This window comes from Vidua macroura, chromosome 1, assembly GCF_024509145.1.
Source record: "Vidua macroura isolate BioBank_ID:100142 chromosome 1, ASM2450914v1, whole genome shotgun sequence".
Lineage (NCBI taxonomy): Eukaryota > Metazoa > Chordata > Aves > Passeriformes > Viduidae > Vidua > Vidua macroura.
This window is the reverse complement of record NC_071571.1, coordinates 3079055-3103790: the sequence shown is the minus strand read 5'-3', so window position 1 is coordinate 3103790 and position 24736 is coordinate 3079055. Positions and strand designations below refer to the sequence as shown.

The window sequence follows — 24736 nt, the reverse complement described above, 5'->3', positions numbered from 1 at the left end:
AGGGTTCAGCAAACTGAACTCCAGCAGATTCGGGGAAGGAGCTTTTGTCTCAGCTTTTACAGAGACTCTGTGTGTCCTACATGACTTTTTCGGGTCCATAAGTGGGGTGAGGAGAGCTCAGGTGGGGCAGTTTGCAAAGGGTTACACAGGGAGTTGGGGGCACAGGGAATGGGGAATGGGATGCCAGAGTTTGCCACTTCCCTTTGTAATCAGCTAAGTGCTCTCACTCTGATAAGCAAAGTATGATTTTAATTAAAAAGCCATTCCAGCTGGATTTAATTCTTATGCCATTGAAGAGGCAAATTGCTTTGTGTATAAGGAGAAAAAAGTGTGATTCTCTTCTTGTTCCAAAGAGTTTTAATCCACAGTGGCTCGGATCCCAGGTCAGGGATAATTTCCCTGCTTCTCGGAAGAAATGTGATTTTTTTTTTTTTCTCTCCCATCTTTAGGACATCCCTGCTCTGACTCCACATGTTCAGGAGTTCATTGTGCCATCCCAGGGGGATGCTGCACTTCGGGGAGCCAACCTTGATTTTTTTGCTTTTAAATGAAGGCTTTTCAGAGAAGATCTGCACATTTTGCTGTACTTTGACGCTGAGGAAAGCACTTCTCTCTATTTCCTATCCTGAATTTAATTTTGTGGAGCAAAGCCTGGAGCTGGTGCTTGGCTGAATCCAGGGGATTTCTGGCCATGCTTGGTAGAAAATGTGTGTTCACCTAGGAGAAAATAAAGATGTTATTTAGCTCTTTATATTGCTCAGTCTTACCTGGTCCAGGTTTAGCTGTGGCATGAGATGCTGCTGTCAAATACCACCAGAAACAACTGTCTGATATCAACTTGTGTCACCAAGGAGATGAATGACACAAATCTCCCCCGAAGGCTGACACACAGAAAAGAGCAGGAACACAGCAAGGTGATGGCTATAAACTCAATCCAGAACGCTGAAAGCTCTTGGAGAATTAAAAATAATAATAATAATAATAATAATAATAATAATAATAATAATAATAATTCAGTTATTTTGTTTATTCACCCACGAGAAGAGAATATTTCCAGGCTGTATAAGCACAGCTACGGTCTGGAGTGTCCCTGTAAATCATGGGGCAGGGTTACTGAGTTTGATTTTCCTCCAGCTCTTTGCAAGGCTCAGTTCTGGGTGTGCTGGGAGCTGTGGATGGATGGCTCCATGCCCAGGTTGGGAAAGCTGTGGAAGGAGAATATTCCTTCCCTGCCTGCAGCCCTGTGAGCATGGAAGGCACATCCATTAGCAGTGACAGTAAGCACAGCTATAATTACAGCAATAACAGCCTTGTAAAAAAAATGGTCCTAATGATTCCAGGCCTTTGATTTGAAGCTTTGGTGCTTCTTCTCTTTCCTCACCCTGTTCTGCTGCTGCTATGCCTTCTTTGTGATTCACTATAGCCCAAAGCTGGGGATTTAGGAGTGAAATTAAGGGGCAAAGCTGCATTTCCACCCTTGGAGAAGCCAATTTCTCCCAGAAATGCTAACAGCCTGAGAAACCTGTGAGGGATGCACAGGGCACAACTGGATCCTGGTTTGGCTGTGATTGAAAAGCGCCATAAATTCTCCTCTACAAAACCTGGCCCTCAATAACGTGTGCAGGGCTGGGAATGGGATGTTCTGGGCAGGAAGCAACCCCCTTGGGGGCAGGAAACCCAGTTAAGGGAAGTTAATGGTGGGAACCAGATGATGGTGAACACGATGTTCACTGCAGTGAGCAAAGCAGCACAGGCTGTGGAACAGAAAATCCTCATTTTTTCACTGGGCTGGCTGGTGGGCTGTGGAGCTGGGAAGAGTTTCTGGAGGACTCCTGACCTTAAACGTGGTTTTCCTGTTGGCAACAGCCTGAACTTCTCATCTGGAAGATCTTCCCTTGCTGGACCAACCTCTGCCATGGCAGTGTGAGCTTGTGCCACTGAGAGGCATTTTCATCTCTGAGGATCCTCAGGGAAAAGGCTGAACTCTGCCAGAAGAGTAAAACAACTGGGTTGTGAAATCCCAACCCTGAAGATGCTTTTTAGGTCCCTGCTCCCAGGTTAAGACCCAGAGGAGTCTGATAAACCACGAGCGGTGCAATTCTCTTTTATGGGATGGGGCACCTCAGATAGCAAGAGGGTTAAAGTGGGATCCCACAGCACATCTGCAGGCACAGGGATTGCACAATCCACTCACATCTGTAACATCCAAATAGCTCCTGAGGGGCAGGTGCAGCCAGAGTTCACTGTGTCCCCAGCCCCAGCAAGCCCAGAACTGATGACATGGATGTTCTTGCTTTGAAGAACAGAAAACAGCAGGGAAAAAAATAAAAGAGTAGGAATGGTTTCTCTTCCCTGGAATTGCAGAGCATCTCTTTCATTCAAGATGGATTTCTTTCTCTCACACATGGAACAGAGTGAGATGTTATACAGAGGACAGGGAGACTCCAGGCGTCCTTCATTTTTAGCAAGAATAGGATCAGATCCTCCTTTTGTCCTGTGAAAACATCCCCAGGGTGGGAGTGGATTGCAGATTAAGGTGCCAAACTCTGCTTTTGTGATCACTGGAGCTTTGAGGTTGGATTTATCTACCTCCAGGCAGGGCCTTGTGCCAGTTCAGGAAGCTGAGGGCAGCACAGGGGACACGTCCCTCAGACACCTTGCCTTGGACCAGGGGCTCTCCCAGCTCTCGAGAATTTCACCTGGGCCTTGGGCAGCAAATTGAGGCAAAGGAATTCTGCCTTGGAGTGCAATTTCTCTGTCTGTTCCTGCATGCACAGGGACCAGCTCCGTGTCACTGTCTGCACTGGTGAAATACCAATAGCTCCTGGTCACTTTTGGCAGCCACAAAAACCTGCAAAACCAGCAGCAAAAATCATTAAATTATTCAGGAAAAAAAGAAAAAGTTGAATTTCTCATTTATTTATCAGCTGGATTACAGAGGTTTGGCATCTTCTCTGTGCCACCAAGGTGACCTGAAGGCTGCTGCTGCTGCTCCTCTGTTGGCTGGGATCACAGAATCATGGAATGACTTTGGTGGGAAGGGATCTTGGAGTTCATCTCATTCCAAGCTGCTGCTCTCAGCAGGGGCACCTTCCACTAGACCAGGATGTGCTGACCATGGGAAAAACTGAAGATACTACAAGTTTCCTGATGAAACTTTGGGAACTGGCAGCACCTCTGGTTCCATCAGGATCAATATGATTTTTCTTTGCCTCTTCTTGCTCCATGACATGGATAGTCAGGCCTTGACCTGGCTTTTTCCAACCCAAAGGTGTTCATCAAAGAGAAATGCCCCTGGAATGGAGTTTTCACGGACATCTGAGCAGCATTTCCTCCTCTTGCAGCTGAGAACATTATTGAAGCTTCATTATTTAAATGTGGGGGTTTTTTTCCAAACAAGAGCAAGTGGGCTTTCATGAGTGGAAGCCAGCAGCTACTTGGGAAAGTCCAAGGAAAATGTAACATCTCAGTGCCTGGGCCAAAATCTGACATCAAAACCCAGGAAGTCTGTGCAGTTGGAGCTATATTAAGATTAGAGTAATCCCTGTTGGGAACAACAGATTATTTTATTTGGCAACTTATTAAAAGCAGCTAATTTTCACCAGTTACCTCCAGTAAATCGAGTCCAACAACCTGTTCCTGATAAAATGTAACTCATGCTCTGCTGAACTCTTCTATTTAAAGGGCTGAGATGGGCAGCCCAACACATTTCCCCTGGCCCTTGCTATTATTGGAGATAATCTGGAGAGGGTTATGGATTTTCAGAGGTTTTCAGTTCATATCCCATTGTGCTTTACTCTGCTAGATTGAATTTTCTGATAGCAAAGAGCCTCTGAGCACATTCAACACCTGGTTAAGTTGCCTGAACATGCTCCCAGTAGCTACTGAGATAACCTGAGGGCATCCAGAAGGATGCAGAGCTCCTCTACTTCCTTTTGTGCTTCCTTTCCACACCCTCCTTTGGTTTTTATTGGCCTTTTAAAATTCTTGACGTGGTGTCATGGGACAGACCTTCCAGTGCCGTGTAAGAAAGGAGAATTTTCTTTTTGTCCTTCCTCTCTGCTCAGTTTATCCAGTAAACACTCATGTTTGCCTTTTCCCAGCAGCACACACTGGGAGTTAATGTGGAATTATTTACCTCTTTTAATCCCCAAATTCTCTGCCACATCACTTCTTTCCCAAAATCTGGCTGCCGTATTGGAGGTCTGAGCTGAGTCTGTTCTTTCTCGAGTCCAGGCTTTGCATTTGGCTGGGTTCAAACAGCTCTCAGCCAGATTTACAAATGCTCTTAGGTGCAAGTTCTCCAGGCCTGCTAATTTTAAATGTTTATCTCTCGTGGATGCTGTTTAACATTTGCCTTTGTTACTAATGAGCTGGAAAAAGCTTCTCCGTCATCAGCAGAGCCATGCATGTTGCCCTGCTGCTATCCAAATACAGATCAAAATTATTACATGTTGAACTTTCCTCTGCTGGAGTGTATGGTCTTAATTTTTTTTTTTTTTTTTTGTTGTTGTCATGTTTTTGTTAAAAAAAAAAATCCAAACTGAAAAAACCCCAAGGAAACCAAACTCAAAACAAATCAAATAAAAAAAAATCCAAAACCAACAAAACAACTAAAAATATTAACTTCTCATTAATCTCTTATCTTTACCAGCTGCAGAGTTTTCCTGATAGCTCCAGGTTCTCATATAATGCTTCTAAATTTCATGATGCTTTGTTTGTATTTCTTCATCTCTGTTTGCCTTAGTTTAGTAAACACTGGGTTGTTGGTTCACTTATTTATTTTCACTTCCGATTCCCCCCTTTTTAATTCATGGTTGAGCTGCGATGAAGTTTTTACTCCAAGTTAATAATTTCCATTGGGAAACTGTGCCTGGCTTGGATCACCTTTGGTGGCCTGGCCTTCCAGAAGAACGATGACCTGTGTGCAAAAAATAACCTGGTCTGGTGGGAGATGTCCCTGCCCATGGCAGGGGCTGGAATGAGAGGAGCTTTAAGGTCCCTTCCAACCCAAACCATTCCATGATTTCATAAACAGGACAACCAAGAGGAGGTGAAGAAGGTCCCCCATCCTCAAACTGGTGCCTGGTCATCAGGAGGAAGTTTTTTGTCAGGATGCAGAGATCACGAGAGGAAGATGGGTTTTATTACAGAAGCATCATTTGGGGAAACATCAGAGATATTTTAATAGGCTCCTACAGCATTCTGGTGTTGCTTTCTGGAAGACAGGGATAGCAATTTGGCAGTGGGAGTAGGATAATATCATCCTAAAGGCACTGTTGGGATGGTGTTCCCTGGAAAGGTGCAGAGGATCAACAGAGCAGTGGTCAATTCCCTAAACAATTGTTTACTCAAAACCCAACCTTAATAAACACTCTAAACAGCACGGGGAAATTTCCCACAGTCCACAGAGAGGACATGAGAGGGGAACCTCATTCATTTCACAGGGAGGCAGTTTTAATGTTATTATGAACAATTTAAGTGCTGTTTCAGTAACAGATTTACACTTGGTACAATTAATAAAATCAAAGAAAAAAGAAATGTACTGCATATTAAACTCAGCTTCCAGTCAGTAGAACCCAGGCAAAGGGGGATCTCCTGTTTGGTATCACTCTTTGTGGAGATATCTCTGTTTACAGAACATATTCCTCTTCATGGGGCATGGATGGCAGCTAAAGAACTTGGCTGGGTTTTGTCAGTTAATGTTTTCAGAAAATTCTTGGGCTATGTTTGTTAGGTGTCCATACTTAAGTATTCTTGTGGTGGATGCCTTCTGTGGGAAATCTGGGATATCCAGGAGTGTGTGATGTGCCTGAGAAAACTGCTCAAGATCAAACTCTGGAGGGAAAAGGAGCTGGATTTCTTAATTGTTATTATTTTTATTCTTTAATGAAGCACCTTAATGAAGCACTTTAATGAAGCACCTAAAACCTTAGGATGGTTTTTGTGGTTATTTCTTGTAGGGCATTGTGTGATTAGAAACTTGGATGGCAGCTCAAGCTGTTGCAGAAGGAGTTTTAAAAGTGTTTTTAATCTGTTTGTGCAGATCATTTTTTTTTTCACCTCTGCATCCACAGAATCATAGAAATGTTTAGATTGGAAAAGACCTCAAAGATCATCAAGCCCAACCCTTAACCATGCCAACTCCACCCCTCACCCATGGCCCAGTCCAGACCATTTTGAAGCCCCAATATTTATCCTTCTTGAATGGGTAAACTTGGCTGGATTCATTGTGAGTCATCCATTATGTGGCTTTGCAGGTGTCACATTTCCAGTTGCATCCTGAATTAAAATCCTGACAGGACATTGCTGCTGGCCGGGGATTGCAGGTGAAGATCTTACACTGGTTGCTCTTCAGGTGCCATGGGGACATGGTTTGGTGGTGGATTTCACACTGCTGGGTTAATCACATAGAAGTTGGGTTGGAAGAGACCTTCAAGATCATTGAGTCCAACCCAGCCCCAACACCTCAACTCAACCCTGGCACCCAGTGCCACATCCAGGCTTTGTTAAACACACCCAGGGATGGGGACTCCACCACCTCCCCGGGCAGCCATTCCAGAACTTTATCACTCTTTCTGTAAAAAAACTTTTTCCTGATATCCAACCTCTATTTCCCTGATACAGCTTGAGGCTGTGTGCTCTGGTTCTGTCAGTTCCTGGAGAAAGAGCCCAAGCCCAGCTGAGCACAGCCACCTTTCAGGAGCTGTGGAGAGTGCTGAGGTCAGCCCTGAGTCTCCTTTTCTCCAGGCTGAGCCCCCCCAGCTCCCTCAGCCGTTCCTCACAGGGTTTGTGTTCCCAGCCCCTCTCCAGCCTCGTTGCCTCCTCTGGACGCGCTCGAGCGTCCCAACGTCCTTCCCAAACCGAGGGGCCAGAGCTGGGCACGGCACTCGAGGTGTGGCCTCACCTGTGCCAGGTATGGGGCAGAATGACCTCCCTGCTCCTGCTGGCCACACCGCTCCTGATCCAAGCCAGGAGTCACTGGCCTTTGGCCACCAGGGCCCGCTGCTGGCTCGTGTCCAGTCACTGTTGACCAGAACCCCCAGGTCCCTTTGTGCCTGGGCACTGTCCAGCCACACCGTGCCCAGCCTATTGTAGGGACACAGTTTGTGGTGACTGGGAGTGGGGCTGCAGCCCAGCCATCTCATGCTTTTTCATGGTTTTTATTTGTGGAGGTGAAAAGGGGGACACCTGGCTGTGTAGGTGAACATTTGCTGTGTAAAAGGGGAAGATGTGGCTCCTTTTTCACCTCAAGGTTCTACACGAGGCTGTAGTCAGAAGGTGCTTGAAGAGCAGCTACAAATAATGCGGGTTTCTGCACTACAAGGGTTGTAAAACAAACCAAATCACCCAGAAAGCTTGTGCAATCTCCATGCTGGAAGGTTTTTTTGGGTAGAGAAATCTGTGGCTGAGCAAGACTAATATTGGTGTGAGTCCAGCTTCAAGCTGAAGGCTGGGCCAGCCCTCCTGAGATCCCTTCCAGCCAATTTTTCTGCAATTCAGTGATTAGACAGCACCAGGCACTGCCTGTGCTGTGGTCACCACGATGCCTCTGCTGCATCCTCCCCTTGGGGGTGATTGGGACCATCTCTTAGCCAGCCTTACTGCAGAACAGGTTGTTAAAACAATAAAGAGAAGGGCTAACTCACACCTGTGAGACTTTGCTGCTGTGCTGGATGAACTTCCAGCAGTGAGGAGGATTTGTTAATCAGGCCTTGGTTGTGTTTAGTGGGGGGGGACAATGACAGTGTCACCAATAGAGGACTGAATATTTTCTGAGGCTCAGCCTCTTGCATTCAGCTGCCCAGAGCTCCTGGCTGACTCAGAATTGTGCTGTCAGATCATTGCTCAGAACCACTGAGAGAGTGTCAGGAGTTTCCTAGGTCATAGCAGCAAAAATGGCCACTCCTTTTACTGAATTTGTGCAGGGCTGTGGTATTGTTTGTTTGTTTGTTTGTTTGTTTTTGTTTTTTGCTTAAGCATCCACAGAGGGGCTGAGTGTCAGTGTGAAATCACCCCACCTCAGAAAGGCATTTGGGAGCTGAAATCCTGGTGACCTCACAGGGACACCTGAGAGCCTCCTCCTCTGCTATCCCATGTTACAGTCAGTGTTTGAAAGGCACTTAAGAAGAAGCATAAATAATCTGATTTCTTCCCAGTAGTTTTGCTTTCCTCCTCTCTCACCCTTCTGGAGGTGACTGCTGTGGAAGGAGGTGCTCCCTGTGCTCCTCACTGATGTTCTTACTGCTCAACATGCTGCTGCCTGTCTCTCAGCTAATTGATTTTACACACTTGAGGAGTTTTGGAGAGTCGGAAATTTTTTTTGCCTTAGTTTCATACTTTCTTCTTCAGAACCAAAGTTCAATTTAGTTGCTATCTTTTTTCTCTTAAATTTTCCTTTTTTTTTTTTTTTTTTTTTTTTCTTTTTTCCCCTTCTCTTTCCAGTCAGGAAATTGTAGCCCTGCTGCAGGAACTGCAGTTTCTGGGGGAGCTGTCAAGAGTTATTGCTGTCCTGATTTGATGGGACCAAAGGATGCTGGGGTAGAGCCAGGAAAGATCCAACTCCTGATGGAAAAGGTGCCAGGCATGTAGGGGCTGCTAAAGCAAGGAGGAGGTGGCTGTGAAGAGCTGATTACTCTAAAGGCACCATCAGCACCCTTGAAATTACCCCTCTCTGTCCCCTTTTAAGGATGTTTGCCTCATCTTTAGTTGTAGGCAGATCTGGATTGGCCATTTTCTGGTGTGTGCACACAAGTGATTAAAAAAAGGTCACTCCCCCTCCTGCCATGGCAGGGACACCTTCCACTATCCCAGACCCCATCTAACCTGGCCTTGGGCACTTCCATGGATGAGGAATTCACAGCCTCATGGGCCATCACCTTTAGTTTCCTCCCAGTTTTATTAATCCTTGTGCCCATTGTTATGGTAGTTATTCCTTTTAGCACAGAATCAGACTTTTTACAGAGGTCCAGAAAGTTTAAATCCACTGACTTTCATCTCTTCCCCTCAAAAAAAAAAAAAAAAAAAAAAAAAACAAACCAAACAATTACCTTGTAAAACAACCTTATAAGTTACCTTGCCATGACTTACTCTCAATAAACCACATTTTCTATTTTGTTGCTGCCACTTTCCATCACTCTTTCTTTCGAGTCATGTTCAAAAGACCTGTGTGTTTAACTCAGATTAACCTGCTGAGAGCTGTCTGGATCTTTTTCCCCCTCTCCTTCCTACATATAAAAAAAGCTTTACTTTTGTTGACTTTCAGCCAGCTGGTGCCACTCCCACCATCCCATCTGAGCACATTTTTTCCTGTCTGAGTGGCTTCCACCTCGCATCAGTTTCCATGCACCTTCACTGTTGTTGTTCTCAGTTATTCAAGCTAAATCATTTCCCTGTGTAACTGTTCCAGTTTGCATTAGTAAAATTATATTTTCACCTCCAGTTCTTTGGAGAAGCCAGTGAACAGAAGCTGGGGTGGGGCTCCACATGTGAGTTCTCCTTTTCTTGGTGCTATATTTGGCTTTCTCTTGAATTTCAGCTCTTTGCATAGTAATCTCACTTGGTTTCTTTTCCTGTTGTTCTCTTTTTAGCCCTGTTGCTCAAAGGCGTTTTCTGCTCAGCTGAGTTGATCCTGACAGCCAGGCTGAGACTTCTAGCAATGCTCAGAGGTTTTCTGCTCCTCCTGCTGCTCTAAACATTGTTTTCTTTCCAAGATCCTCTTCCCGGGTGTCCTGATCACTGATGCCCATCTCAGGTTTTACCTTCCTAATTACCTAATCTGTTGTTTTTCTCATATCCAAGATTCCTAAGCTGGGATTTGAAGTCTTTCCCTTGTTCCCATGGAAAAAGAGCCCAACTCTTTTCTTTCCCACTCCTTTCACAAATTCTCTGTTTTTCTGTTGGCTCTTTGCTGGCAGACCGGGGTATTTTGAGGAGAACATTTCAATATTTTGTATCTCTGACAGATGTGGACATCAATGTAGACTGGCACATGGAAAAGTCTTTTAGAGACATTCAAATGCCGGGAACAGAGAGTGTGAAGCATTTAGTGGGGGGTTGTTACTCCTTTGTCTACTTTTTTTCTATAAAGAAGGAATTTTTGGAGGCAGAGAGACCAACTGACAGTTTTGTTGTGGGGTTTTTGTGGGTTGAGGTTTCCTTAGGTTCCTTTGAGTTTGGGTGGGGTTTTTTTGGTTGGTTTTATGTGGGGTTAATTTTGGGTTTTCTGCTTTGGATTCTCCTTTTGTCAAAAGACATTAAGGACATAAACATTGTAAAACATTGAGATCTACAGCCAGTGGCATCACCTGAGAGAGGTCTGGTGATGCTGTACCAGTAAGATTTGGTCTTGTCATCCAAGCACTCATTTTCTGTATCATTTGTGCTGTTCTATATTTTCCCTTTTAACCAGACAAAACAGGAACATCTTCCCTCTAATCTCTTTCCCCCATCTGTGCTGTTAGCAGGTAAGGAGTGACAAAAGGAAATGCCTGGGGGAATAAAGCAGAATTAATTATCTGCCTGAACATCAGGTTCACCACGAGCTGGTGCACAGTCTGAGGGTGCTGGAAGTTGGCTTTGTTTGGGGATGGATGGGCAGCAAAGCTCCCATCCAGCAGCCAAGCTGGGGTGGTGAATCCCTGCAGGAAGCAAGAGGCTTTGATCCTTGCTTCCTTAAAGCTATTGGAAATCACTTCCCTGGTCAAGCCTCACCGTGGCCCATCCCTGGGAATGTCCAAGGTCAGGTTGGATGAGACTTGGAGCAACCTGGAATAGTGGAAGGTGTCCTGCCCATGGCAGGGGGTTGGAATGAGATGAACTTCAAGGTCCTTCCCAACCCAAACCATTCCATGATTCTGTGTTTCAAACATGGAAGCTGCTGGGGTTGTTTGAGTTTGGAATGTGAATATTTCCATCATCTGACACTTCACTGGGATCATCTGTCCCACCTGGCACTCAGCTCTGTGCTCAGAAGTGTCAGTGGTGGGGCTGCAGCCCTGTCACAGCATCCCTCTGTGAGCAGGAAGGTGGTGGGAGCTGTCAGAAGAATTAAAAGTGGCCCTCGGGCTCCTGGGGAGGCGTCAGTGCTCTCCTCAGGTGGAAGAGCTGTGTGCATGCCTGGATTAGACAGTGTGGGTGAGCATGTGTCATGTCCTATTTGTCACCTTTTCAGGCTCTCAGGCTCACATTACAACCTGTTCAACCTGTGGCTTTAACTCCCTTTTCAGGCACCAGGAGTGGAACCACATTTTGAATTGTCCCCATGTCTTCATCCTGACCCTGCACACAGGACTGCGCAGGGGGAGTGCTGATAGCTTTGTTTACTGAGTCCAGTAATGTTTACTCCTCCAGGACTGTTTAATTCCTCCTGAAATCTGTAGCCAGGCTGCTAAATCCTGATGAGAATGTCCCTCTTCAGCAGCTGCTCAGGTACATGATGTCCTCCATGTGCACTGGCCATTGGGCACAGGAGAGTTATCAAAAATGTCTTTACTCAAAGCTGGCAAACTTAAATGCAATTAGAAACTTTCCTCTAGGAGATCCCTGGACAATCAGTGTTCTCCAGCATGTTCTGTTCTTCTGATTCAGCTCTGTCCACATGTCCATCCTGTGCTGGCTTAGGTCAGGATCTCTTCACTTGCTCTCTGCGTGGTTTTCCCCATTTTTTTGAATCCTTTGTCTCCATGGCAGCATTGCTCCCTGCAGTTGTCCTAACCTTGCTGTGCTTCACTCATTTTACAAATGACTTGTCCTTTTGTTTCCCACCCTCCTCAGCCAAGGGAGGAGAGGTGGCCCTGTCCTGACTTTTGTCAGAGAAGCTCTTGAGCTTGGAGTGACTCCAAACCACTGGGGCACTCTTGACTCCCTCATTTTTAGGAACAATGACTTTTTCCTTTGTCCCAAGGCTGAGAGCTCATCCCTGCATGATGAGGATGCCTGGAAGGCCCACCTGGATGCTTCAGACCATCTGTGAAGAACCATTCACAGAGAGCTCTGACAAAAACTCTTTACAAACCCATGAGTAATGTGCTCATCCAGAGCCTTGGCTGAGCCACTTCTGCTCCATTTGAAAGAGGAGACATTCCTTTTTTTGCCCAGTGTCTGAATGAACCAAACTCATCCTGGGCCAACACCTTTGTATTTTTGTGCTCCCCTTTGTAGGGAAGCAGCCCTTTGAGAGTGAATTCTTTGAAATGAGACGTGCTTATGGATTGTTCCAGGAACATACCTGGATAGAAAGCTCTGAACAGTGGCACAAACAAGCCCTGTTTAGGGCCACTAGCTTAGAATGGAAGTGATGTATGAATAGTAAAGTCATCCTGGAATTGCTCTTAGGTTGGTTTGATAAAAGATGTGGAAGGTACTGGTAGGTTAAAACCTTATCCCAAACTGTGTTCTAGAAGGGCACTGTGGTGGCTGCTGGATAACACAGCCCATAGGAAGGATTATTTTATGCATTCCCTTTTTCTTGTTTCTGTCTCCTCCTGGTTGCTCTTCAGGATGTGATACTGACACACCTTCCACTGTCCCAGGTTGCTCCAAGCCCCATCCAACCTGGCCTTGAACACTCCCAGGGATGAGGCAGGCACAAATTCCTTGGGCAACCTGTGCCAGGGCCTCACCAGAGAATCATTTCCTTCCTAATACCCACTCTCTTTCAGTCTGGCCTGTAACATTTCCCTTTCCTGTCTTTAACTGAGTGCATAACAAAAAAAAAAAAAAAAAAAAAAAAAAACACAAAAACACAAAAAAAAAAAAAAAAAAAAAAAAAAAAAAAAAAAAAAAAAAACAGTGAGAAGCTGTGGACAGGATTTGCCTCCTCTCCAAACAGTTCCAGAGCTCCAGGTGAAGTTGATTCTTATTCCAGCTCTGAGGGTTTCCAGCAGGAACACAGGGCAAGCCTGATGTCTGTCACTCCAGCCCTTCCTTTCCTGATGCTGTGGTCACACTGGGTTTCTAGACACTTCCAGGGCTTTCACTTCCCATAAAACTTAAGAGGAGCTGCCTGTGTTTGTAACCAAAACTGTTGTTCCTCAAACCAAACCACTGCAGCTTTTCAGAGAACTGGAGCATGCCCAGTTTGCTTTGTCCAGCTCCCCGGTTATAAGTGATACTCCATTCCTGTCGGAGTCCAGGACATCCCTCTGGCTGCCCTGGCTGTCTCGAGACCCTGGCAGGGGCTCGGAGACCTTGGCATGAAGTCAAAAACACCTGTGGCTTCGATTTTAGCCCGTGGAAAAAAACTGTCAACTCTGTGTGAGGAATTACAAGCCACAAGGGTTTGAGCAGTGTGATATTTGAAGACAGGGTGGAAAAGTAGAATTTTGGGGATTTTAGAGTAGGGTTCAGGGGGTCAAGATGGAGGGAACTGGACATGTCCTGGCCTTCTTCTCCTTCTTCTTGCCCTCCGTGTCTTGGTGTGATGGTGACACTTTTCTATTGGTTTAAGGTAGAGACACACTAACATAGATGATAGATATTGGCACGATATTGTAAACATAGCACATGTAGTTTTTGGTATGAAGTGTAAACACTGCCCTGAGGGCACACAGAATGCCATGGCCGAGCTGCTGGACAGAGCTCAGCAGGTCAGAGAAAGAATGTTATAGATAAGAGAAAATAAACAACCTTGAGAAGCCGACTCTGCACATTCAGACTCCTTCTCTGGCTGTGCGGGCTGGGAAACGAGGACTTTTATGATCCTGGGGTCATCCTGACATATCCATATCCACATATCCAGCCTTGCAGGAGGCCTGTGGGGTCCTGCTTTCCAAAGGTTTTGTGGATGTGATATGTGTACACCAATCCCCGGCAGTAGGAGAGGAGAGGAGAGGAGAGGAGAGGAGAGGAGAGGAGAGGAGAGGAGAGGAGAGGAGAGGAGAAGAGAAGAGAAGAGAAGAGAAGAGAAGAGAAGAGAAGAGAAGAGAAGAGAAGAGAAGAGAAGAGAAGAGAAGAGAAGAGAAGAGAAGAGAAGAGAAGAGAAGAGAAGAGAGAGAAGAGAAGAGAAGAGAAGAGAAGAGAAGAGAAGAGAAGAGAAGAGAAGAGAAGAGAAGAGAAGAGAAGAGAAGAGAAGAGAAGAGAAGAGAAGAGAAGAGAAGAGAAGAGAAGAGAAGAGAAGAGAAGAGAAGAGAAGAGAAGAGAAGAGAAGAGAAGAGAAGAGAGAAGATGACATCAGGGTTGGATTCAGGAGGAAAATAAGACTCAGGTGGCACAGCTGGAGTGAACTGGAGGTGCAGTGGGGAGCAGGCAGGGCTGGCTGGGGGCACTCTCTGGTTGCCCAGGGAAAGAATCAGAGATGGATGGATGGATGGATGGATGGATGGATGGATGGATGGATGGATGGATGGATGGATGGATGGAGACTGTCAGGAATTGGGATCTGAGGTTTTTTCAGTCCCTTCTGAGCCTGCATCTGAATTAGGAAGCATTTTTTCCTGTGCACATCAGTGCAGAGGTGGCTGCACAGGAGATGACTCGGGGCTGGATGAGCAGAAATTCAGGACAGCATTAACAGCTCACCTGCCCATTCTGCTGGAGCCCAGGGCCTTTCCTGAACAGCAGCATGTCAGAGTTGCTGTGTCTTGGAATAAAAAACCCATCCTGTGAGCAAATTAGAGCACTCACAAGTATTCACTGTACTTCTTTATAGGGATCCTGCCAGCTACCATCTCCACAGGCTCTTGGAGAACACTGGGGGAGGATGGGGCTGTCTGGAGGGGAATTATTCTGTTTAGGTGAGCCCAGGTCTGTGGGGTTTGGATCATTTAACTTCAGATATTGCAGAGTAGGCATTCACCCACTCAGCTTCAGGCTTTCTGGATGGAGCAGAACAGGGCAATTTTTTTTAATGCCTATTTCAGACAATTCCTTCAGTTTGGAGTGACTTGTGCCCTGAAAGTTCCTGCTCCTCTCTTCAGGTGAGGAAGGGCAATCAGTGTGAAGACAGGTGTAGATGTTTACATTACAAACACGTGATTTTTGCCCACAGATCCCCAAATCCTGTTCCTGAGCTCTGGGGGTCAGGCAGGTCTTGATCTGCATTTTCTTTTGGATTCCTGCTGTTCCTGTCATTGACTGAGCAGATGATTTGGAGCTGAATTTCATCCAGAAGGCTTAAATAATTTAATGGGTAAATTTTTGAATATCTTTATTAAAAAGAACTGTCTTCCCTCAACCAGGCTTCTTAGACCCAAAGGGAAAAGGAACTTAAAAGTAGTCAATGATCAGTAGTTGAGGGAAAACTACAAGATAATTTGCACTCCAAGTAGTGGAGTTCTTTCCCTCCTTTGCTGTCCCTCTTCCTACTCTTTTTGGGGTAATTATTGTTGTTCCTCTCTTATTTTCCCTCAGCCATGAGGGATATTGCAGCACTTTTCTCTGCATCCTGTAATTGCAGATCTATGTACTGCTGATCCCAATGTTGCAGCATCCCTCTATTCCTGCAACAGCCTGGATTCAGGTCCTCACTCTCCTCCTGGAGAGGGAACTCATCCTTGGCTACTCCAGCTGATCATTTAAGGAGCAGAAGGTGCTTACCCAGCCATCAGAGCTGTCTCTTGCTCATTTGAATTCACTCAGGTGCTGCCTCTCTTTTACTTGTGTGGCATAACTGAAATTCCAGGGTTCTCTTCTCGCTTTAAAAACTCCAATTCATCTCTTTTTTTTTTTTCTTTTTTTTTTTTGTAAGCTTGTCCCTAAGGAGTTAAGGAGCACAGCTGCTCAGCTTCCCTTTCCCTCTGGCTCTCCAAGCCCTCTAAAAAACACTCCTTTTTCCCTGCTCTTCCAACCCCTCCCACAGAAATGGGCCAATCTGACTAAAAGAAGGCTCTTGAGCCTCCAAGCTGCTGGATTGATTTGGCCAAGTTGCCTTTGTTTGACAGGGCCTGCTTGGATGAGCTGGGAAAAGACATCTGCTGTCCTTGTCAAGTGATGGATCTGTCACTGGCAGGATTATGTTTGGCAGGAAGAGAAAGTGGAGGGGTTTGAGCAGCTAAGTGGGAGTCAGGAGAGATGGGCATTTGCCTGCACCTCTTTTATTTGGGAAAGTCTCCCAGGGACATGTGCTGCTGCCCATGGTCCCTCACTGGTGGTTGGTCACAGAGAAATTTATTTATTCACAATGCAAGAGAGGTCACAGGAGAAAACAACTTTTCTCTGTTTAAAAACCACTGGGTTTGCAAATCCTCCTGGAGTGATCCTACAAAGGGTACACAGGAGATTTGGGGTGTTTTAAACTTGGATTTGTCTTCCATTCTGTCTATATTACTGACATTTAAAATTTACTTCCCTGCATCGTCACGGCATTTGTAACATGGTTTTGGATTATTACACAAAGGTCCTTCAGAAGAGCAAATAATTATAATGCATCATAAATACTCCCTTTTTAAACAAATTATTTTCCCCAGGCCTCCAGAGCTTTTGCAGCTTTTGACAGCCTTATTGTTGGGAATTGTGTCACTCGTCACTATAGAAAAAAAAAAAAAAATCCTTGGTGTCTTTTGTCATTCTTGCACTTTTACACTGTATTTTTTTGGCTGACTCAGAGGGGTTTTAGGAATAAAGCTGTGTTTTCCTGAGGATGTTTAAAAGGAAAAACAACAAAAAAAAAATAATCTGAAAATCTAGTTTTAAGACACAGAGCTGAATGAAGTTAGGGATAAATTAAAGCCAGGGTTGTTTTGAGAGAAGTTCCTTCAGTCCTGTGTTCCTACAAATAATGAGTACAGATGAAAGCCAGAGGGAGGTTAGATTTCTGATGCTTGAAATAAGACCTGCCTGCTAAAAGCTTTCATTTCCTTTGTGCTTCACATGAGAAAGGGTTAAAAAACTTCATCTCCACCTCGAGCAGTGACTGAAGTCAAGTTACAAAAACTCTAGGAAGGGAACTTGCTCTTGTCTTATTGCATTCCTGTTTTCACAGAAGCTCTGGGAAGGTGGGGATGGGGAGAAATTATCACTCAGAGAGCTGGAAGTGAACCTGTGTCCACTTCCACTGAGCTGAACAGAAATTGGTGAGGGGTGGGATTGCATCACCTGAAGACTTTTCAGTTCTTCTCCTCCTCTGTTTGACTCCAAATCCTGTTATCACTGTGGTCACCCTGGTTCTCATCTCTGGAGTCTCCATCCAGAGAGCTCCAGGTGAGCCCAGGAACACCCTGGGTGTTGGATTTTTGGTTTTGATTTAGAGATGGTGTCATTGAGATGGGTTTAAAAAACTTCTATTTTTAGTTTTATGTGAAGGTGTTATATTATATATTTATGTGAAGATGTTATAATTAATGTTATTATAATTAGAAGCTATTTTTAAATTATAATACATTATAATATGTTTCTTGGCTTATCAGCTTTTGCTACACTATGTTGAAAATGCCTTAGAGCCAATAATCTAAAATTACTCCTTGTGGGTCCTACTATAGTGCATCTTTCCTAGTTCTATTTCTCCAAAATATCTGGTCTTATTTGTAAGGTTATCTTTTGAAACTTGTTTCCAGCTCCATTTCTCTCTCAGCAATGTCTGTCCTATTCCATGGCATTTCTAAGTCAGCATTTCTTATTTCAAGGTTTGCACACGGATGCACACACTGTGTGAGCCTCCTGTCAGGCTTGGAGAATTCTCTACAAACACATTTCCCACACCTGGGATCAGGAGAAAGGGACACATCGAGGCTCACAGCCCTTCTTCTGTGCCTCCCACCTGTTTCTGAGGAGCTGCCACGTGTCCCCTGGACATTCTGGCCCTGCAGATGAGACTAAGCATTTCTGCAGCTCCTTCAGTCTGTGGCAACCCTTGGAATTGTATTTAATTAGAGTGGACACAAAGGCTTTATTTGCAGCAGCAGACTGCACAGTAATCCTCTAACAATTCCTGGGATCTGTTGGGAAAGAAAACTCTCATTAATAAAGACTTTGGTTACAACTCCTTGTTATGTGAGTTGCTGCAGAGCTCAGGGCTGTGAGAAATCACATCCAGAAAAACATTCCCTTCACCTTTCTGCTCAGGCATTAGAGTGGGAAAACCCCTGACAAACCCACCACAGCTTTACAGGGTGTTTTGGGTATGCCAGGAGGGGTGGTTGCCACGTTTCAGCTTCATCCATAATGGATATTCCCAATAAACTGGATTGCAGTTCACCCTCTGATGTTAACGTGAGCTAACCAGAGCTCGTCATCCTTTTTGCTTTGTATTTACTTTTTGGATGGGAAAAGTGAACTCATGTGCTCCCCAGCCCTTTGTCTGTGTGGCCAGTTGCCCATTGCAGTGAAAGCCCAAAATTTCTGCCTTTTCTACAGGAAAAAAAAACCAAACAGAACAGCACAAAATAGTAAAAAACAGCCTGGGAATGGAGAATTAGTAAAGTGAGTTTGTACAAAGCTGTCTATAAAGTCTAATTCAACTTTTCCAGGAGGAATGGACCAAAGAAAGATAATTATTTAGCCCCTCCTCCAGGGAATATCCCCTTTGTCGGGCAGGAGTCACAGCTCCTCAGGGCTCTTTCCAGCCATGATGAGCATTTTGTCACCTGGGGGGGGGAATTAAGGCAGCAGAACTTGTTCCCTGATAACCCCCCAACAAAAAACCCCACGCTTTGTTTCCTAATGATGCCCAAAATTGTGATCTTTTTGGGTTATTTTTATTCCATCTGCCTTTGTCAGCCTACATCAGTGACTGCTGTGACATGTGGGGGTTATTGCTGTTATCACTGAGGAGGCTGAAGGAGGAATAGCGAATGATAGAGTTATTTATTTACTTCTTTAGTTAATGTGCCAAATGAACCATAAACTTGAAATCTTCCAGTGTGAATCTGTTTGTTGACCTTGATTGAGTTAAAGGTCTGTGGACATTAAATTCACACATCACTGACCTTTTCCAGCTGAGTGCTGGGTATTTAAGTTTGAAGCCATCCAACCACAGGCAGTGGAGTGGGATGAAAGCCTTCAGAGCCGGTGTTTGCTTGCTCTCTGTGGACTTGGAGGAATGGTGAAAAAAATCAGGTCAGACTAAACATAGAGCTCTGACTCAGCTAAAATTGAGGGTGATGTGTCCCACTGACAGAGAAGCTGAGGTACATCCCACTCTTTCTTTATGGGACCATAAAATCATTACGGTTGGGAAGGATCTCCAAGATCATCCAGAGGAGTCATTGCCCAGCACTGCCAAGGCCACCACTGGCTCATGTCCCCAAGTGCCACATCTACATGGCTTTTAAGTATCTCCAGAGGAAGGTGACTCAACCACCACCCTGGGCAGCCTGTGCCAGGATTAACCCTTTCAGTGAAGAAACTTTCCCTAATATCCAAACTAAACATCCCCTGGTGCTAATTGAGGCTGTTCCTCTTGTCCTGTCACTTGTTACTTGGTAGAAGAGCCACACCTGGCTGTCCCCTCCTGTCAGGAGTTGTGCAGAGCCACAAGGTCCCCCCTGAGCCTCCTTTTCTCCAGGCTGAGCCCCTTTCCAGCTTCCTCAGCCTCTCCTGGTGCTCCAGACCCTTCCCCAGCTCCGTTCCCTTCCCTGGACATGCTCTAGCCCCTCAGTGTCCTTCTTGTCATGAGGAGCCCAAAACTGAGCCCAGGGTTGGAGGTGTGGTCCCACCAGTGCCCAGCACAGGGGACAATCCCCACCCTGGTCCTGCTGGACACCCAATTCCTGATCCAGTCCAAGTGCCATTGCCCTTCCTGCCCACCTGGGCACACCTGGGCTCATGTTCAGCTGCTGTCACCAACACCCCAGGACCCTTTCCAGCCCCTCTGCCCTCAAACTGCAGTTTGGCTTGGGGTTGTTGTGAGCATCCACCTTCCCTAAAAGCTCACAAGAAGTCAGCACCAGCACCACAAATCCAAGATCTTCTCTATTTTGGTATTTAGCCGCTGGACACTCTTTTTTCAGAGTTTTGCCTATCATAGATAAATTTTCTTTTGGATTGTATGGCAAAAAAAAAGAGATGAGATTTTAAAGATTCTATGGATATTCAAGTTTACCTAAGCCTGTCACAAGCCCACTTTTCAAAAAAAGAGCCTCATTTGTTTTTTAAAGGTGATAAAACCAGTTACTCAGAAACAAATATTGGACCATTGAGGTGGATATACAATTATCCAGCTCAGGCATGAGATTTTGGTGAAGAGAAGAAGTGGCAGTGAAGTACTTGCTAATGGGCTTGGTGGAAAATCTACTGCCTAAAAAAAGTTCAGATATATTGTAGAACTACAGAGTGCTTTGCCAGCCCTAATCAAAGTTAGAGTCGCATGAATTAATTTATAAAGTGAAAACCAGAGGAATTTATAGATAGATGTGAGATGAATCTGGCAAACGTTTATGTCCAGAGAGTTAAAACTTCCCCTTGAAAAAGTCAGAATGTTTTGAAAACATTTCAATCTTTATTTTTTCCAGCAAGTGTTCTGCAAATCTCTCACGCTTCCCCTCGTGCCTTTTTAAGGTTAAAATAAAATGGCAAGAAGAACTGTAAATCAAAACAACTCTATGGTATTTCAGATGAGCCAAGATGAAATTTCCAAAGATCTGTTTCCCTTTGGGGAAAAGAAATATTTGAGAATGAAGACAACTCCAAATGATTCCCCTTCTTCTAGTGTTTGTATTTTTATTTATTTTTAATTTTACTGGAAAGCCACAATTATTTGCTTATACACTACTAATCAAGGCCCATTCCCAACCTAAAGGAAATTAAAATCTAAACCAGGCATGGCATGAAACAGGGAAGAGAGCAGGATAGGTTAATAGAAAATGGTAAGATTAATGTGTTAAATTATTTTATAATCTTAACCCAAATTTACATCAAACAGTTGTTCCTTCAAAGGATTGCTGGACTTTTTTTTTCGTCTTAAAACCTTGACTGGCAAATATATCAACAGAGCAATAACTCAATGCATTTTGAAACAAGACAGGAAATTATTTTTGTTTTCTTAATTTATTTTCTCTGTCTATTTCTGATAAAAATATATGATTATCCCAAAACCCTCAAGAGGGGACACTGAATCAATCACTTCTCCTGTCTCCTCATGATCTGTTCCTGAAGTTCACCCCATGGATGTTTTTTCCCACATTACATTTAACAGGGACAGTATAAACTCAAGCCAAGGCTTGGCTCTCTTGACATCATTCCCTTCTCTCCACCTCTTTGCAGCTGGATTTCTGGAAAGTTGTTTCCCATTCCAACCCCTTTAGAAGAGCTGGGGTTGGGAGCAGCCTCAGTTTCTGCCCATAGCAATGGTCAAGGTGTCCCCTCCAAGCTGAGAGTGTGTTGGTAACAAGGGGACACTGAGATATGTCCAAGTTCCTTTTTTTTGGAGTAAAAATCACCATTTCCATGTTTTATGGTTGAGGCAGTTCATGAATTGCACGTTATGAGCAGTCCACGATTAATTACCTGAACATTTGTGGCCATTGCTGTATTACAAACACAAATTGATTAGGGCTGACTGAGGAGAAACCACTTGAGAGGGAAAAAGCCTTCTCACTGGGAATTTCCTGCTTTTTAGCTCCTTGATCTCCTAATCTGCATCAGAGATTCTGTTCTTATTTGATTTGGGGTTTGTTGTGCTTTGAATTAGCGTGAGAGCCAGGGAATAAACCACGAAGCATGGATCCCACTGCTCCTGGCATAAATATTAAAGCTGCCCTGCCCTACATAGCTGTGGTGTTGGTTAACCAGGCAGGGTTTCCAGAGCATAGGGCAGCAGAATTGCTCCTGATTTGTTGGAATCCAAAATGCAAGGAACTCTCAGAACTTTGTGCCTGTGAGCCAAAGCTTAGAATTAAACCCAGGATTTGATCTGAGACCTTGGAAAAGTCTCCCAAACTGAGGTGCTAGAAGTGAGAATGTGGATTTGTAGTTTAAAGCAGAGACACGTTGAGCTAAGTAAAGGAAAGTTTCAAGCTTTAGAGGTTAAGATATAGAAAAAAAAAAGTAGTTACAGAAGTTACAGAAGTAAACAAGGAGTTTAGAATGCAGTGCTGTGGGTTTGTGTGTCATAACACGATTGGCTAAGAAAGCTTACACTGTAGCATGAGTCCATAAGACTAACTATTTAAGGACTGGGCCAAAAACATAAATATCCTTATTGGCAGTGTTTTATTGGTCAATAACTCCTTAAAAGGTCTTGTAACTAAGAAGGTCTTGTGACCTTCTGAGCCATGCTTTAACGATGTGAGCCAAACTCACCCTTCCTGCCTGTGTAGAAGATAAAATATATAAACCACATCATCAAAAACAATTCAGAGGTCCCATCTCAAATTCCTTCCAAAATTCCCTACATGTGAATTATCACGCTGATCATCATAAAAAAAAATAAGTTTTGGGCTTTTTCCTAAGGAAATGGAGGGAAATTCTGATTTTTCAGCAGGCTCTGGGTTGCTCTCCCTCCTCTTGAGCGAACAGAGAATAAGGCAGGGTGCACATCTGTGCAATGGTCCTGGAGAGCTCCAGCTTGCTCCACGAGGTCATGAATCCCCAGGAAAGCCTCCCTGAGGATGGGCTTTGCTCACTGTCTCCTTCTGTGCCCTCCCTGCAGGCGTCCAGCACGCGGCCGGAGTGCAGCATCATGCAGGAGATCGAGGAGGAGCGCAGCCAGTGCCTGGCAGAGCTGACCTGGGACAACCAGACCTCAGGTATGGCAACGTTTCTGTCCTTCCCTGGCCAGCAAACCCACGTCCCCCAGCCTCACAGCTGCCTTGTCCTGGCTGTTTCCCAGCCCTTCTGCTGCTGGAGCAAGGATTCCTCCAGCTGCTCTTCAGGAGGGAGAGAAATAGCTGCTTCCAAAGTCAGCCAAGATTTCCAGCAGCTCTGCTGGCTGGGAATGCCTGACTGAGGCGTTTCAGTGGCTTTAATCACAGTTGTCCACCTGTCTGAACTGGAATTTTTTCCTTGGGAATTGAAAGCCTGAAGTTCTCCTAAGTCTTGGATCATTCTAAGGGAAGTCACTTTGACCATCTCCTTTGAGTGAACTGGCCTCCCTTCCCTATGCCAAAATTGCTCCTGTCTTGGGGGTGAAGCAGAGGGTGCTCCAAGGCTGTGAAGTATTTCTGGAGTTGGGACAGGCAGCTGAGATCCTCTCCTTGTTCATGGAGCACTCACCACACTGAGAAATCCCCCTGGAAGGGTCTCCAGTCTCCTTAACCCTCTTCCTGCTTCAATGATCAGGAAAGGAGGAAGGTTTTGGTGCTGCCCCATCCCATCCAACCCTGTCCTGCAGCAGAGCTGTCAGAACCCCAAATGAAGGCATCCAGTTGGATCTCTCCCCCTCCAAACACCTCTTTCAAGTTACCAGCCCCTTGTCTGCCAGCAAAAGGTGTGTAGGAACCCAGGTGAGACTGCCAGGATCCAGAAATAAGGGATTATTTTGCTGGGAAAAGGGCTGGGAAGATGAATCTGAAATCCTGCTTGAGATTTGCATCCCTCCTCCCAAAAGAGGGAAAAGTGGAAGAGGAAACTCTACACTGGCAATGTTTGCAGCCAGGCCACAGAGTGAAGGACTGCTCTGATGGAGCAGAATCCTGGGACAAGCTGATCCCAGGAGGAGCTTCACTGGATGCCAGGAAGGCTTTTGGCCCCTGCTCTTATCTACTAAGGGATGGTTGTCTTTGATTTGGAAGCTGTTTCAAGTGCCCCTGTACAGTTAAATGGAGCCTTTTGAAGAAGTGTTCTTCTGGAATCCAGAGAAGGGAGAACTCAGGGTGGATAAAAACCTTCATCTGAAAGCCAGCTAAATGCTTCATTTCGTTTTCATGGATATTTTAAGAAATTAAATTAAATGTAATACATTAAAAGGAGAAAAAATAGTTGAAGTGATGATGCTTTTTCTGCTTTTCTAAAATGATTTTTCTCATTGGAAACTATAATCCAAAACAGTTTTTCTTTTTTTTTTCCCCTTGTAACAAGAGAATTAAACCACTGGAAGTATTTTTCCCAATTCTGAAGTAAAGACACACAGCCATGTTGAAAGTCATTAATGCCCAAAGCAAGTACATAGCAATGCTTTGGAAGTTTTTTCCCTTGATGGAATGCTGAAATATTGGACTGGGATAAATCTGCATTTCCACCAGTCACTACTGATGAATTGGACTGATTCAGAAATTGCAGATTTAAGCACAGGAAAATGGTTTTGCCCATGGAGACAGTACTGCAACTGGAATGACAAGGGGGAATGGCTTCAAACTGAAAGAGAGCAGGTTTAGATTGAATATTAGGAAGAAATTCCTTCCTGAGAGAGTGGTGAGGCCTGGCGCAGGTTTCTAGAGAATCTGTGGCTGTTCCTGGATCCCTGGAAGTGTCCAAGGCCGGGCTGGACAGGGTTTGGAGCAATCTGGCCTAGTGGAAGATGTCCCTGCCTGTGGAAAGAGATGATTTTAAGGTCCCTTCCTTTGTGGGAAGCATTTGGCATCCATTTACCCCAAAACATCAGCAGGTATTTAGGAGCTCAATACCTGACTTTATTATCCAGACACTCAAAACTGCCCTGGAGGCAACAGAACAAAACAGATTTGTTGGCTCTTAAATGGGTGGATGAATTTATGGAGAACTCTGTTATGGGTTGTGTGCACAGATAATTTGTGCCTACACAGGATGTGTTTCCCCTTCAGAGTGCTCACAGCATGTGAGCACAAGTAGGCCAAGGAATGTGCTTTTCTGGAGTGGGGCTCCATAACTCAATAAGTGTGGCTGAGCTGTAAAATCAAACTTTGAACTTTGATGGGTGGGGGCAAGGGGGGAGTTTGTTGGAGAG

At 44.9% G+C, this 24736-nt stretch overlaps 1 protein-coding gene across 1 annotated transcript in view; it reads left to right on the top strand.

The window, feature by feature from the left end:
- Positions 1-24736, top strand: part of VIPR1 (vasoactive intestinal peptide receptor 1) — a 100453-nt gene that overhangs the window by 15038 nt on the left and 60679 nt on the right. Inside the window, exon 2 of the mRNA XM_053996694.1 lies at positions 22526-22622. Within this exon, the coding sequence (XP_053852669.1) occupies positions 22526-22622 (97 nt within the window). The remainder of the gene's footprint in view (positions 1-22525; positions 22623-24736) is intronic.